Genomic DNA, 15592 nt, shown 5'->3' on the forward strand with positions numbered 1-15592 from the left:
CTAAATCACATATTGGTGCAAGGGGAAGGGGAGGCAATGGGGGACAGAGGGCCCAGGTTTCCAGCCAGGCTTTGAGAAGAAAATTAATTACTTGAGGTAAAGAAAAGGAGACTGTATACATAATTAAATGTAGATGTTACCATTTTACCAAATCCTTTAGTATTAAAACAAAAAAATCAGACCACCATCAGGTAATCACAAAATCTTCTATTCCTATTTCATTACAGATATCACTCTGGGTAGCCACATTATATCCCCATAGGATCCTAAGTGTAAACACTTAAGAAAACAAAAAGAGAATCCTGTTTTCTGGGGTTAGTGGACTCAGGTACACACAAGCTATTCAAGGTGTGTGGATGTGTAGAGGGAGGGGACTCGGGAGCTCAACCTACAATTGCAAACAGTTAAAAAAACCAGCGTGATATGGTAGCAAATCTCAGACATGCCTAACATACATAACTTTAATAAAGGGTGGAAGTGTGCACGCGCACATGTGTGTGTTTGAGAGAGAGAAACAGAGAGTGTGTGTGTTTCCATGTCTGCTTTGTTGTGGCTGTGACAGCACAGGAACTGAACCTGGGTCCTCTTGTACCCTGGGCGAGCATTCTGTCATTCTTCTGTATTCCCAGTCTTAATACACAGGCTCTATAGATACTCAGGAAAAAATCCAAATTAAGTACAGTTGGAGCCGCAGTCTGGGAACCAAGGACGAGGGATGCCTTGTTATATAGATACAGCTTTAGGCACAATCAAATGCAGATACTGGAGAGGTACATGTGCTTGTTTTGTTCTGAGATGAAGTCTCGGGTACCTGGGGACTGTCGGTATGCAGCCAGCTTTATACTGGACTGAAAGCTTCTGTTTCCTAGCCACTGTCAACAAAAGACTGGCTCTGGGGTCTGCTTCCCACACGACTTTTCCCCTTCAGTTATGGCTGACATCGGCTACCTCCATGGGGTTCTACTGAAGGGCACAGGAGTGAGCCCTGAGCACATCTGTGCAAGACAGGAAATGCTGCCCGTGCAGGAAGCTCGGCCCGCAGGAGGGAGAGCTTCTGGCCCTCAGCTCTGCTGGCAGGGTTCACTTTCATCTTCCGTAACCAGAAAGGAGCTCATCCTAGACGTCAACGTTAAATCTGCTGACACAGCATTACAGTTGTAAATCGCAGCAAGAATACTAGACAGTCTTCCCCCAGCAGATGCCACTGTCTGAGTGGAGTCTGTGCTGAGCCAGGAGGCAGAGCCAGGAGGCAGCAGTGTTGTCTCACTGAGAGCTAGACCTGGTGGTGCACACCTGATCCCGGCACTCAGCAAGCTGAGGCAGCGAGACAGCAGGTTTCGGACCAGCCTGGCCCACATGGTAAACCTTGTCTCATAATAAAAGACTTTTTTTTTTTCATTCTCAATTTTAGAAAGAAAAGTAGTTTGACAAGCAATTATTTTGAGTTTTTGGTTATTATTGGTGGTGGGTTTTGGTTTGTTTTTGAGACATGATCTCTCTATTATGCGGCTCTGGCTGGCCTGGACCGCACAGAGATCCGCCTGTCTCTGCCTCCGCGCTGTGCCACAGCTGCCAAGCACTTGCTGTGTGAGTCACCATTCTGATGGTGACTAAGTTATTCACGTCACACTGCAAATTAAGAGAATTTTACAACAGCAGAAATTTACCAAATCTCAGGGCGTAGAAAACACAGTCTTTTACTCTGGGGTTGTAGAATACAGGCCGGTGGTAGAGCAGTAGTGCTCCCCCATGTGTGTGCGTGTGCTCGTGCACACGGAGTGCTCCCCCATGTGTGTGCGTGTGCTCGTGCACACGGAGTGCTCCCCCATGTGTGTGCGTGTGCTCGTGCACACGGAGTGCTCCCCCCCATGTGTGTGCGTGTGCTCGTGCACACGGAGTGCTCCCCCATGTGTGTGCGCGTGCTCATGCACACAGAGTGCCTATACTCTATTAAAATGATTAAAAAAACCTAGAAAACTGGCCAGTTATGGTATGTTGGGAGGCAGAGGCAGGAAGAGACATGCAGAATTTATGCAGAAGAAAACAACTCATTTTATATATGGAAAACAGCTCTTCATAAACTTAGGACTATGGCTACAAGTTTGCTAGAAAAAACAACATAAGCTTTTCCTAACTGTGCTGCCTTGAGGTGAGCAAGGCGTAACATATACCACCCTCTGGGCTCTCCCAGGGATGCCATCTACCTGAACACCAGGAGGAGGGTGCTGGGCAGACACTGCCCAGTCGTAAGGGAACAGCACAAAGGGAGGAGGAAGAAGGGGCAGCTGAGGGCTTCTAGGCAACAATCAATGCACCTTTCAAATGCAGCATGGCATGTTTGCAAGTTCACGGGGCAGGTTCTGTGAGTAGAGGGGCGGGCCTGACACACTCGTAAGCGGGGACAGAGTCTGACATGCTCAGGATGTGAATGTGAAACATATTAATTTTGGAGACACCTTTCCATATGTTGTACACACACACGCACACAGCAACCATTCTAAAAGTTTCATTTCCACTCAAACAGCCACTGAAGTTAACTGAGAATGCTCACAAACGCCCTTTGTCACTTACCGGCTCGAACGCCTTCATTAAAGTCATGGCCTTCCTGAAAGAGTCAAGAGCAGAGCGAATGGAGTAATTCCGGCACCCTTGCTCCTGCGCCCTTCCTCTTCCTCCCACCCCAGCCCTTCGTTCCTATGACTACAGCTGTGACCACGGCACCCGGGGAGTATGGCGCCCTCCAGACAGCTCCCCTCAGACCACCGCGCCCAACTTCCCTGGCTCGGGCAAGCCCACTGAGGCACATCTCTGCTCCTCAGGTTGGTGCAGCCTACAACCTGCCCCACCACGCTGCCTTCACGTTGTTCTTTCTCCAGACCAGGCCTGAAGCCACTGATAGGGCCACTTGCTTTGGAAGATGTCCTCAGTCCTCAAACCTTTCTACTATTCCAGCAAATTCCCTACACGAGCTGCATCCCTGGCTTCCTGATGAAAAACCACAGCAATGCCTTCCCCTGTAGCATCCATGATGCGTAGCTGTAAGTCTCAAGCAGGCTGCCAGGATCCATGACCTCTCCCCAGTCTCACGGCGATGCCTTAAACTCTGCTTCCTCAACATCCGTCCTTCTCTCTCTCTCTGCTTCTCACATTCCCAATTAAGGACTTACCGTCCCCATTGACAAAAGAGAAGCTCCTAACACACGCACACAAGCACGCACACACACACACACACACACACACACACACACACACACACGCGTTCTCTGCACCAAAATCCCTGCAGCGGATGCAGGCTCCAGGCTTTCCTCTCCACTTCCAGACTAGAAGGGGGCCAGTCAGGCCTGCCTTCCAGCCCACACCGCCTTTGCCTCCCAGAGGTTTTCTTTGAGAAGGGGTTCCACAGCTGGCATCATCGCTAGATGCCACGGGACTAAGTGGCTGCGGACACACAAGTCAGACGCCTGTCGCTAGCAAACAGTAACTGTGCTGCCTGGAACGCAGCTTCCTTCGTGAGGTAGCTACACCAGTTCATCACGAGGCTACTTTAACCCGGGTCCTAGCACAGTGCGGTGTGCTGGAACCTTGTTTCCCTCTGGGTGATTCCCAGCCCTTTATGACGGAGCTCTAATATCTTCCGCCTTACAGATAAGTCGCAGTCCTGGGCTCTGCTATAAGGACGGCTGCATACCCACATTATTCTCACCTCCTCACAGCCCGTCTGCTGCACTCATCTCCAGGGTACGGTGCTCTAACCTCTGCCTCTGCCCCCCAAACTCACTCACTCACTGTAAACCTTCCTCTTGCTATTGCCTTGTTTCTCCTACACTGGGGTGTGCTCTTTTCATTCTCATTCAAGTTTAGTAATTTATTTTTCCTGATTCATCATTCACGTGTGCAGTTTAGCATCCAGGACCCCTGCATATTCCCCACCACTGCTGATGTTTAGCTTTATTCCAATGGAGTCAGAAAAAATACGAGGAGTGGCTCCAGTTTCCTTTACTTGTATAATATGTGGCCTGTTTTGAGAAAACCCCCCAGGTTGCGGAAAGGAAGGTGCACTCTTCAGCGTGTGATGCTCAGCCCCACTGCCTCTCCATCTATCTTTAGATGATGTGTCTTTGGTGAAGGCGGGGGACTGAAGTCACTTACTACTAATATTGGGGGTAATCGTTGGCTTTATCCCTAGTAGCAGTTGCTTTATGAAGTTAGATGGACCGAGTTTGTTGCGTGTACGTGTGGAGCTATAACGTTCTGTCAATAGACTATCCCGTCACAGAGTGATGTGATGTTCTTTATAGCCTCTCATTAGCTTTGATCTGAAGTCTCTTTTGTCAGCTGTTCGGACAGCAATTCCTGTTTCCTCACTGTTGGCTTTCTCTCACCGTGATCTTGTCTCTCTTTGGTGGTGACATGCTTCCTGGAAGAATGAAATGCTAGATGCTATTTCAAGCCCAACCTGCTAACCTGTGCCTTTGACTAGGTTAAATCACCTAGTCACTGGATAGGTGAAATCACCACTATCCAGTTACTCGAGCAGGGTGTCCTGACGGCCAGAAGTTACTCTAGCAGGGTGTCCTGACGGCCAGATGTGTCACCACTATCCAGTTACTCGAGCAGGTGTCCTGACGGCCAGATGTGTCACCACTATCCAGTTACTCGAGCAGGGTGTCCTGACGGCCAGATGTGTCACCACTATTCAGTTACTCTAGCAGGGTGTCCTGACGGCCAGATGTGTCACCACTATCCAGTTACTCTAGCAGGGTGTCCTGACGGACAGATGTGTCACCACTATCCAGTTACTCTAGCAGGGTGTCCTGACGGACAGATGTGTCAGGCTGCTGACTTGTGCTGTTTGCTCTCCTCGTTCCCTTTGGTGTAACCACTGCGCTAACGTGAATTTTTCTCCTGTGGCCTTTCTCTTCAGTCTGGGGCAGTCCTTCCAGTAGCCACGGAAGAGGCTTGGTGGTCACAAATTTCTTTCACTTGCTTTTCTTTTTTCTTTTTCTTTGTCTTCAATTTTGAAAGGTGGTTTTGCTGGGCCAAATGGTCTGGGTTGGTATCTGTGTTCTTTCACTGGTCTGAGCCTCTCTGACTTTTAAGGCCTACACTGCAGATTCAGCTGTTATTCTGACAGCCCACATTTCCATGGGGGTTGGTCCTTCTCCCCTACAGCACCCACTATCCTTTCCGGGCTCCGTACCTTTAGTGTTCTGGTGGTGTGTGGTGTGGGGATCTGTCTGGGGATATTTGTGCTCTGATTGCCTCATTCACCTAGATGCCACCTGCCTAGACTTGGACACTTTTCTTCCATGATTTTATTCAAAGTTTTATTACTCAAAAACTTACCCACTGACCCTGCACGTTCACCATGAACCCACAGACCCTGAATGCTCACCACCCTGCACACTCACCACCCTGCACGTTCACCATGAGCCCACAAACCCTACACGCTCACCACCCTGCACGCTCACCACCCTGCACGTTCACCATGAGCCCACAGACCCTGCACGCTCACCACCCTACACGCTCACCACCCTACACGCTCACCACCCTGCACGCTCACCATGGTTTTCTTAAAGACTGATCATGTTCCTGGACTATGGCCCAATTCCTTCCTTCCAGCCTTGATAATCTGTCTGCCACTTGCAAAAGTGTAATATTCCACTCTGAATTTTACATGTTCTGCAATGAATTTCTTAACTGAAAAATAACAACACTCAGTATAAAATTCTTACCATACAGGCTTGACTTAGCCGATACTCCATGGTCAGTACCTCTGGCAAGGTCTTGGAAGAGCCCTCCATGAGCTGCCTCAGTGTGATCTTTAGGGATGTTGGAGACATTTTGTTAATCACCTTTGGGGAAAAAAAATATTCCTTGTTAGCCAACTGCCCCTTTGCTGTATGTAATAAGCCAGTTAAGTTACTATGCAAGCCAGACTAACACCTGAGTTTTGGAACTTCTTCCACGGGCCAAAGACTCATAAAAACACACCTTGGCCTCACTCTGCCAAAGCAGGAGATGCAAACGTTCCAGCCCATCACAGCAGGAACACAGGGCCTTCCACAAATGCAGTGACGCAGAGCCTAGTCAAATAAACCTTACTGGAGTGTTTGCATAGATTAGACATCAGCTCAGGGGCATCCCGCAACATCTCAGGGCAGGAAAGGAGAGCTGAGCGGCTGGGAAGGGAAGGAGGGAGTTGCTGACTGCTCTGTCCCGGGCTCTCAGGAAAGTGCTTAAAGAAAGTAAGAAAAGGAAGGAGCAGGGAGGGAGCAGCTGTGAGCCGGACGTGTCTCAGCTGAAGCGGGCTCTTTGCCTCTGAGAAACCTTGGTGTAACCTGGACAGAGAAAACACGACTAACTCTCTTTTAATATTAATTAAAAAGTAAGAATGTCATACCCGATCCTTCAGCTACAATGCCATGGGACTTGTTCTGAATCTAAAGAGCCTATTACTAGTGTTCCGAGCCACACAGCTGACTGTGGCCACGTGATTGACACAAGAGGCCGCCACATACCTGCATTCTCCTTTATAACTGCACAAAGCGTTTTCAGATGGATTATTGATTGATGGCTCAAAGGGTTAAACTGGGTTCAAAAGAACTCTCACTTTGAATTCTGTATTTTTTATTTTTAAAACTTTATTATTTTTTTAGTTTTATATGTGTATTACTTCATTATAATCTACCGGGTATCTTCTCACCCACTGAAGACACTCTTCTCTCCAACAAGCAACAAGTCCCCTTCTACATTCCTGTCTTTCTATGTGTGCGGTCCACTGCATTTAGTTAGGGCTGCCCACTTCCTTCTTCTGTACAAAGTAACAGCCATGAGAGTAAAGAGAAGTCCAAGGAAGATGACGGAGAGGGATTAAATGTAATTTTGTCAGTACAGAGAAACACAGAGGACTGTACCTTAAGAAGGCACAAGGAGAAGGCCTTTAAAGTTCTTAGCGCTTCCTACCCTGACTTATGTTTCTCCTTGACTTGCAATGTTGTTACTGGATGAGAATGCACTAAATCCATGGGCTCAGGCAATGACTTCCCACTTTGGGAAAAGAATTCACTCCATCGAGAGCATGGACAAGACAAAGTGTGGTCCATGGCTGGACTGGGCCTCTGCCTGAGTGCTTGGGCCCAGACACCAATACCCTCAGGTCTTCAAACTGGTCTTGGAATCTACTGACTCTACATTTTCCCACAGGAAAGCATTTAATTTGGGACTCACAGTTACAGAGGATTAGAGTCCATGAGCATTATGGGTGGGGGGAGCGTGTGCATCTAGGATTCTGAAATACTTCAGGTTTCACCCAATCCTATGACAGGCCCAAGGGCATCAAGCCCATGCATAAACACTTAACCCAAATGGTTTTCCTCTGCTGTTAACCAGTTTTATGTAAAAAGTCCAAAGTGCTGCTAACTCTGAGGAACACTACTTAAAACTCAGTAGTGACAGGAAATGGAGGCATGCCAGCTTAAACAGTTATCACTTCTTTATTTAATCACTCGGTTAAAGAAGACCACCTTTCATATTAAACATTATTAACAGGCTAAAGCGCCACGGTAATGTCACCAGGTGTCTACTCCACCGTGACACGGTCTTTCTACTAAAAATGTTTCTATTTGCTTCTCCCAGAAGACAAAGGGACATTTGGAAATGCAATACTGCCACTAAAGTCCTTCTCTGTTACAAGCAAAGGACACAAAACCAGCTTCACTTGGTTCTCAAAAGCCAGAAGACAGACATGACATTTGGGTATAGACACGGTTCAGGAGAAAGGCTTTCGGAAGCTTCGTAAACACCATCATGGAATACTGACAACCCCCAGGCAGGCTTCCCTGTCCCAAGATGTCCAGACTCAGCTGGGACGGCAAGGATTCATGCATTACCTTCAACTGTTGTGTGGCAAAAGGCGAGCCGTCCTGCCGTAAGTTCTCAACAATCTGCTCCACAGTATTTGCTGAAAAACAACTGTAAAAAAGAAGCACAACTTCACCGCCACACAAGAAGTTTCCATTTCCAAGACACCAGTGAGCCTGACCGCTGACTTTCCCCAGCCCCATTTCAGTATGAAGACGTCTCACGGTGCTTTGTGAGGGAAGAAATGCTCACCACTTCCCTGGTAAGAACAACTGTCATCTACCACTGCTAGTGAAACGTGAAGCCGCTCCTGCCTTATCAGTGCTTCTGTACTGCTTCTCTGCATTGTGGGGACTCACACTTAAGTACTGCCTAAACTACAAACCCGATGCTTCAAAACAGAGAGGACAGCACTGTCTCTCAGCCTCCCTCCTGCTCTTCCCTGGGGCCGGCTGGCGATTCCCCATCACAGCACAGAGCCTCGGGCTGATGGTTTAACAGTCCCTTCTTGGAAGATGGCGTTGTGAAGACCAAAGGGTAAGGTAATTCAATTATCCTCTGGCCTTTCTCCCCAACTTTAAAAAGAGATATCTGGATTAAAATGAGCAAGCACGCAAGAGGCCAGCCACGAGTAACTCCTCTTGGAAGAGTGGGTGAGAAGTTCCTTTCTAAGGTAAATGAGAACACAAGCAGGCCGCTATCCGTCTCAAATGTGGAGCTTTATCAAGCAATGATGGCGGGAGCAGACCCGACTGGATTCCGCCAACCAAAGGACAGCGTGGTCAGTACCTTGTGTTAAATACCTGTTTATTGTGTCCATGTGTTCCTCAAATATGACAGATTTGTCTTGATCCATCTTGGACTGTTTGAAAAGAAGGAATCTGAAGTGACTCAAATCTTTAAAAAAAAATCCTTTAAAAGTTCATCACGTTTAATGACACACTTTGTGACAGATTATCACTTTCATTCAAATTACATTTAACACTCTCATAAATAGCTGCCACCATATGTTCAAAAATCAGAGAATCTGCAGAGCTCCAGATAAGCGCTTCGAAGTGCCAAAGGCTCTCTTATTTCTTTATTTTTGTCATCGTAATGTTTCTGTGCATCTGAAGATAACAGTCTAGGACCTAAGACCTTAGAACACCACGTCAAGTACCCATCAGATCTAGAAACCCCCAATGCCTGCCTGGCATCCCTGCAGCTCGACCTTCAGGGGGAGAAAACTAACACTGGAAGCCAACCACAAGAGCTAGGCAACTATAGTATTTGGTACTCAGCCTTTACGGTATTCAGCCTCTCAACCTGAACTCTCTCCTGTTTATATTTCAGTTAATCTCTCTTTACTACCCATGTCTCACACGACACAGCAGGCACCTTCTGATAAACACGTGCCAAACAACACAGCAGGCACCTTCTGATAAACCCGTACCGCTTTACCAAGGTCATTCTTACGGTACAGAACGTACTTTATCGGAAGGCGGGGCTGCATTGCAGCAATGGCCTGAGTCTTGCTGTACAAGGCAGCCCTGATACACAGCTTTTAAACACTGAACTCCAATCAAGCTATCGCTTGAAAGCCTGTGTATCATGTGCTTCTCCATTCCAGTACTTAGGAATCCAGCCCTCTGGACGGTCCTGTTTATCTTCAGTAAGTTATATAGCGTGCCCACCACAGCTGCCAACTGAACGGCGCATTCCTAGGACCAGGCAAGTACCCCCATGTGTCAGCAAGAGCTTCCTGAGTTCCAGTGCATGGAGGAGGACGGCAGACCCCGGATCTGCAAGCCCGCTGCTCAAAGTGGCTACAGGTCCTCCCACTTGCCATGCGCCTCTCCCTTCTGCACAGCACCCACCCATCCCCGTCTAACTGCACTCACTAAAACTTGCAAGACATAATTTTTTTTTTCCTGCTCCACACCAGTATCCCTGCCTCCAGGTCTCTCCGCTCTTCCTCCCCTACTCTCTCCTTCCTCTTTGTGGCACTGAAGAAACAGGCCTTGCACATGCCGAGCAAACACCCCACCACCGCGCTACACCCCTGCCCACTGTGCGGGTCGCGCAGGTCTTCAGAGGCTCCTGGCTCCTTAAAGGGCTTGTCACAGGACTCAGCTGCTCCGGCTGCTCCCCCCCCCCCAGGATGATGTCACAATCTCGCTTTTAGTTAGAGCCCTCTTTTCTAAAGCTGCCATTGTATTGATACATCATTTCCACCTTTGTTTTCTCTTTTCATTTGACTTCATCAATCTCTGCCCTTTCTTCCTTTTCTACAATTTCAGTTGAAATTTTAGACGATCATGTACTTGATTGTGATTTGTAAGGATTCTTAGCTTTATGTATTTGTGTGTGTGTGTATGTGTGCACCCACACGCACATGCATGGACACGCACGCACATATGTATAGTGTGGGTATGCAATTGTGGAGACCAGGCATCAACCTTACGTGTTTTTGCTCTTTAAATGTTAGCTCATCGGCACCTGGCGCTCACCTTTCAACCTAAGCCAGGCCGGCTGGGCAACAAGGCTGGGGGACTTGCCTGTCTCCACCTTCCCAGAGTTGGGGTTACAAATGTACCATATCTCGATTTATAACAAGCTCCCGTAAGTGGGTGCTGGGGATCAAATTCAAGTCCTGAGCTGCTTGTGCAGCAAACACGTTACTGCCTGGGTTACTACCGCCCCGGCTTCTATCTTTGGCCTTTATGAGACAACTCGGGTAGCATAAGTAAGAAATGAAGCATCGCAGCGTATTGTATTATTAGCGGTTCATTTTAGCAGCGCCACAAATCGTCTGAACGCTGAACCTGTCACAGAAATGCCACAGAGCACAGCAAAAGCTTTTGCAGAAGCTCCTTCCAAGGCCGAGCACTGAAGCTCAGAAAACCAGCTGTGCAGCTTCACAGCAGGAGGGCAGGCATCAGATGGCTAGCCCAACAGGGAAGCGCTGGTAAGTGATCCTCAATGCCTGCCCTTCCTTCCTTCCTTCCTTCCTTCCTTCCTTCCTTCCTTCCTTCCTTCCTTCCTTCCTTCCTTCCTTCCTTCCCTTCCTCCCTTTTTTTTTTTTTTTGGTTTTTTGAGACAGGGTTTCTCTGCAGCTTTGGCGCCTGTCCTGGAACTAGCTCTTGCAGACCAGGCTGGCCTCAAACTCAGAGATCTGCCTGCCTCTGCCTCCCGAGTGCTGGAATTAAAGGCGTGCGCCACCACTGCCGGGCTCCTCAGTGTTCTTTCTATTGAAGCAAACCAAAGCTTACTGTCCGCTTGCTGTGTGAGCACCGTACGTTCCTGTGATTGGGAACCACTTACCTGTGCCTGGTGGCTTTCTAAGACACCCGCAATATCTTCTGCCGAGGGTGACTTCAGGGCCAGCAACTCTTCCTCTAGCTTGTGCAGCTAAAAGGAAAGAAAACAAGGCGTGCAACTTGACAGAGGCAGAAAGCTTTTAACCCCTTGGGGTCCTTATCTTAAGATCTATGCTCCCTTCACTTCAGCCCCGACAGAAACAGGGACTGCAGCTCCGTGCACATGCGCAGCAAATGCTGCCTCCGAAGGGAGGACGCGACAGGCAATGAAGCAGCCTCTGTGCTGTGGGACAGCGTAGAGGAGGAGAGGGACGGTGAGGAGGGGATGCGGGGCTGGGCTGAAGTACTTTGTCCGAGGTCACACAGCTCTAACCAAGACATTCTACCTGCATACTCATGTTCACCAAAGATCCGTGATCTCAACCCAAAACCTTACCTTCTCTGAGTCTACAAAGTGCGTGGCGATCCCTGCTCTGTGCACATCTCTTCCTTTCAGCCTGAACCCGGTCAGCGCAAGGAAGTAACCCAGTTTGCCTTGAAGCCTTGGCAAGAAATAACCGCCGCCCACGTCAGGAAAGAGCCCTGTAAGTGAGGACAGCAAAAAGGATAACTGGAACAGAGAGTGGAGTCAGCCTCCTAGATCGTCTGCGCAGACGGAATCTGTACTGCAAATACTATATGCTATACAATGAACTTGAATCACAAAATGTTATGAACTGTTAACTTATTTTGTACGTTTTTCAAATTCTTTGTGTCTCACTGCTAGAGAGGGCACTAAAGTATTTGACGTACGCAGTCAAGTATTTGACAATATCGTGAATATTAGGAGTATGCAGTATTGGGGACAGATGGCTCAGTGGGCACCTGCCTTTGACTCCTAGAACTCACACTTCAAAATTCAGTGTGGCAGCATCTGATTTCAATCCCAGAACTGGACAGGCCAAAGCCAGAGAGGTACCAGGGTCACATGACTAGCTTGACCAAGCTCCAGGAAAAAGAGACCCTGTCTCAAAGACAAAAGGTGGCAGTACCTAATGAGTGAGAGCCAATGCAGCTAAAAACATCTCCTTTCCATACAGAAAGCACAGAGCTCCTTTTCCTATCAACTCAGGAGAGAGCCTTTTGGAGTAGCCCAGAGTGGACGTGAACTTGTGGTCTCTTCCCTCAGCCTGCCGCCTCCCCAGCACTAGGATTACAGGCATGGGTTACCATGCCCAGAACATATGGCATTTTAAACATAAATTCCTCTCAGAGTCTTACTTCACGTTTCTGAAACTTTCCAGAGGCTGTGTTTTCTCTGAGAACACCCCTAACACAGTTGTAAATGTCCACCCATGTTTTCAGTTGTATCTCGTAGACCACACGCTGGCCCAGCTCTCGAGCATCTTCTCATCTGCCCGGCACTCGCCTCCTGACCAAACTCTCAGTGACATTCTGAACACAGGAGACCCTCCTGTCCTGACACGTGCCCTTGTCCTGCGTGGCATGGCCCAGCCTTTGACACACAATGGGCTCCCCCCACCCCCACCCCCGTCCTCATCCGCTGTCTCTGGTGGCTTGACCTCTGAGTTCTGCAGAGACCACACCTGCTATTAGGATGCCCACCTGGGGTTAGCTACCTTGACTCCCGTGGATTTAAGTAAAATCTATATGCTGATTGCTCTAAATTATTAACAAAATTGTTCCCCAAATCTGTCTGTTGAAGCCTCAGCCCACAATGTAACTGTATTATTTAGAGATGGAGTTTCAGGTGCTGTGGAATAATCCTTTTGTATACTGTAAAGATCTTAATCTAATAAACAGCTAAATGGTCATTAGCTAGGCAGGTGGTATAGGCCAACACCCAGACACAGAGGACTCTGGGAGGAGAAAGGTGGGGTCACCAGGAGATGCAGAGCGAGCAAGGCAAGCTGGAGGGCAGGTAAAGCCAAAATGCCACATGGCAATTCATAGATGAATAGAAATGGGTTAATTTAAGTTGTAAGAGTTAGTTAGAAACAAGCCTAAGCTATAGGCAAGCGTTTACAATTAATAAGTTTCTGTGTTATTGCTGGGTATGTCAGGGTGCAAGGGGATGCCATAAACCAACAGAACTTTCTTTATGAAAGAGATACACACACGGAGGAAAGGCCACATGAAGACGGGGCAAGGAGGCGCTCGCTCAGGAGAAACTGGGCTTACTGCCAGCTTGACCTTGATTCTCAGCCCTCAGAGATGTGAGAGACGTGTGAGCCCTCAATGTGCTGCTTTAAGCCAATCCGTCTACGGTTCTGTTGATCAGGCTGAATCCGATGAACAGTCTCAAACCTAGCTGTGCCTTTTCCCTCAAACACCAAACTCAGCGCTGTCTTCTCTGCAGTCACATGGTGAGCAAGCATCTCCACAGGCAAAACCACAGCTCTGGGCTCGCCTCCCTTCAACTACAGTGCTCTTTCCTGACCTGCCTCCTCCACCCAGAAGCACAAACCAAACGGCCTGGTGCTGTCCCTAGTTATACCTCAGGGTCACCCCAGCCAGGGCTCCCCTTAGAACTCATCAGTACAGAGTGTGAAGAAGGGACCTGAGCCTCGGAAAGGGATACAAGAACTAAGGGAAAAGCCAGAGGCCTGAACACCGGATCTACCAAGTAGATGAAGATAAAGGGATTGGGTACCACATAGACACAAAGGCAGATCTTGCCTCTGTCCTCAGAAATAGTCGATGGACAATTAAAGCATCATCCCCAAACTACATTAAAACAAACTCAAACCTCGAATATCTACAAGATCAAAGTATTCCCAAGCAACTTTCATTTATCTTAGAAGAAAGTCCAAGACCATTTGTAAGAATTCAAAAAGTCAAAAACCAGGTGTAGTCGCACATACCTTTAACCCCAGATGCCAAGAAGTATAGACAGGTAGAGCTATGAAAATGCGAGCCAGTCAGGACCAGTCAGAGCTACACTGTAAGTGGGGGTGGGGTGGGGTGATAAGCCAGGAGGGAGTCAGGAAAAAGAAAAACAAAAAGTCTTCAGAAAGTATTCAGCACCCAACAAAAGAAACGTTATCTTTGGAATCTAATATAAACTTACTAGACCTTAGTCAGGGCTATTGCTGCGATGAAATACATGATCAGATGCGAGTTGGGGAGCAGAGGTTCATCGGGCTCACACTTCCACACCCATCACCCATAACTGAAGGAAGTTAGGACAGGAACTCTAACGGGTGGAAACCTAGAGGCAGAAGCAGGTGCGGAGGCCATGGAGGGGTTTGCTCTTCATGCATGCTCAGCCTGCTTTCTTACACCCAGGACCCCCAGCCCAGGGATGACACCACCCACCATGGACTGGGCCCTCCCCATCAATGGCCAATTAGGAAAATGCCCTACTGGCTTGACTACGGTCCCTGATGGAAGCTCTTTCTTAATCAAGGTTTCCTCTTACAGAAGACTTTAGCGTGCATCATGTTGACATACAACTATCCAACACTAGCCACCTAGTGGTTCCGCCAGTCCCAGCACTTTGGCGGCAGAGGTAGGTGGATCTGAATGGATCTGAGTTCAAGGCCAGTTTAGCCTATGAAGACCCTATCTCAAAGAGAAAAAAAAAAAAACTAGACATCTAATACAGCAAGATAAATACAATGCACAGTGAGACTAAATGAGCCAAAACTGACATAAATGCAAGAATTCACTCATATTTTCAAAAAAGTCAGAGACAGAAGTTTGATTTTTAGCAACTCAAATCACATTTCCATAGATTAAAACTGAGATGAATGCATAGGCTGAAAAATATTTACAAATGTTAGGAGCGAGCAAATTGGATTTTTCGGAGGAGGAAGTTTAAAATATAGAAATAGAAACTAAATAAAAAAAAAGAAAATAATTTAAAATGAACAAAGGACAGGGTTTGGTAGATAGGTCTGTAACTATAGTTACTGATGCAGATGCGGATGCAGGCAGTGCTGAAGGACCACAGGTCTAAGGACTGTGTGGGCTATGGGACGGGTGCCTGTCTGCCCTGAGTAACTAACAACACTGTCTCAAAGTGCATAAAAAGAAGTAAAGGGCTGGGCCCATTCCTCAGCAGTAGAGCTCTTGCCAAGCATAGTTAAGCCTTGAGTTCAATCCTTAGCAACACACACGCCACACACACGCCACACACACACACACACACACACACGCACTCACTCACAACATACACACTCACTCACACATACATATATACACTCACATGCATGCACACACGCACACACACCACAAACGCATGCACACATACACAAGCACACACTCACACCCACATACACACACACACACACACATGCACACATACTTACTCATGCATGCACAAACATGTTCACAAAGCAAGAGCACATCTAACATTAAAAGTTGCATCTGAAAGAGGAAGGAGAGAAAAATATTTAAAGAACTAATAGTAAAAAAACAAATTCCAA

The 15592-nt window shown here is 47.7% G+C and overlaps 1 protein-coding gene across 2 annotated transcripts in view; it reads right to left on the reverse strand.

Annotated features, from left to right (window-relative positions):
- The window catches only part of Hibch (3-hydroxyisobutyryl-CoA hydrolase), a 63833-nt gene that overhangs the window by 1088 nt on the left and 47153 nt on the right, over positions 1 to 15592 (reverse strand). For both annotated transcript variants that reach the window (XM_087902353.1, XM_087902352.1), the window contains 6 exons: positions 11599 to 11744; positions 11167 to 11253; positions 8667 to 8725; positions 7893 to 7974; positions 5736 to 5855; positions 2572 to 2605 (listed from right to left, as the gene is read on the reverse strand). In XM_087902353.1, the coding sequence (XP_087758479.1) occupies positions 2572 to 2605; positions 5736 to 5855; positions 7893 to 7974; positions 8667 to 8725; positions 11167 to 11253; positions 11599 to 11744 (528 nt within the window). The remainder of the gene's footprint in view (positions 1 to 2571; positions 2606 to 5735; positions 5856 to 7892; positions 7975 to 8666; positions 8726 to 11166; positions 11254 to 11598; positions 11745 to 15592) is intronic.

This window comes from Myodes glareolus, chromosome 27 (genome assembly GCF_982192425.1).
Source record: "Myodes glareolus chromosome 27, mMyoGla1.1, whole genome shotgun sequence".
Classification (NCBI taxonomy): domain Eukaryota; kingdom Metazoa; phylum Chordata; class Mammalia; order Rodentia; family Cricetidae; genus Myodes; species Myodes glareolus.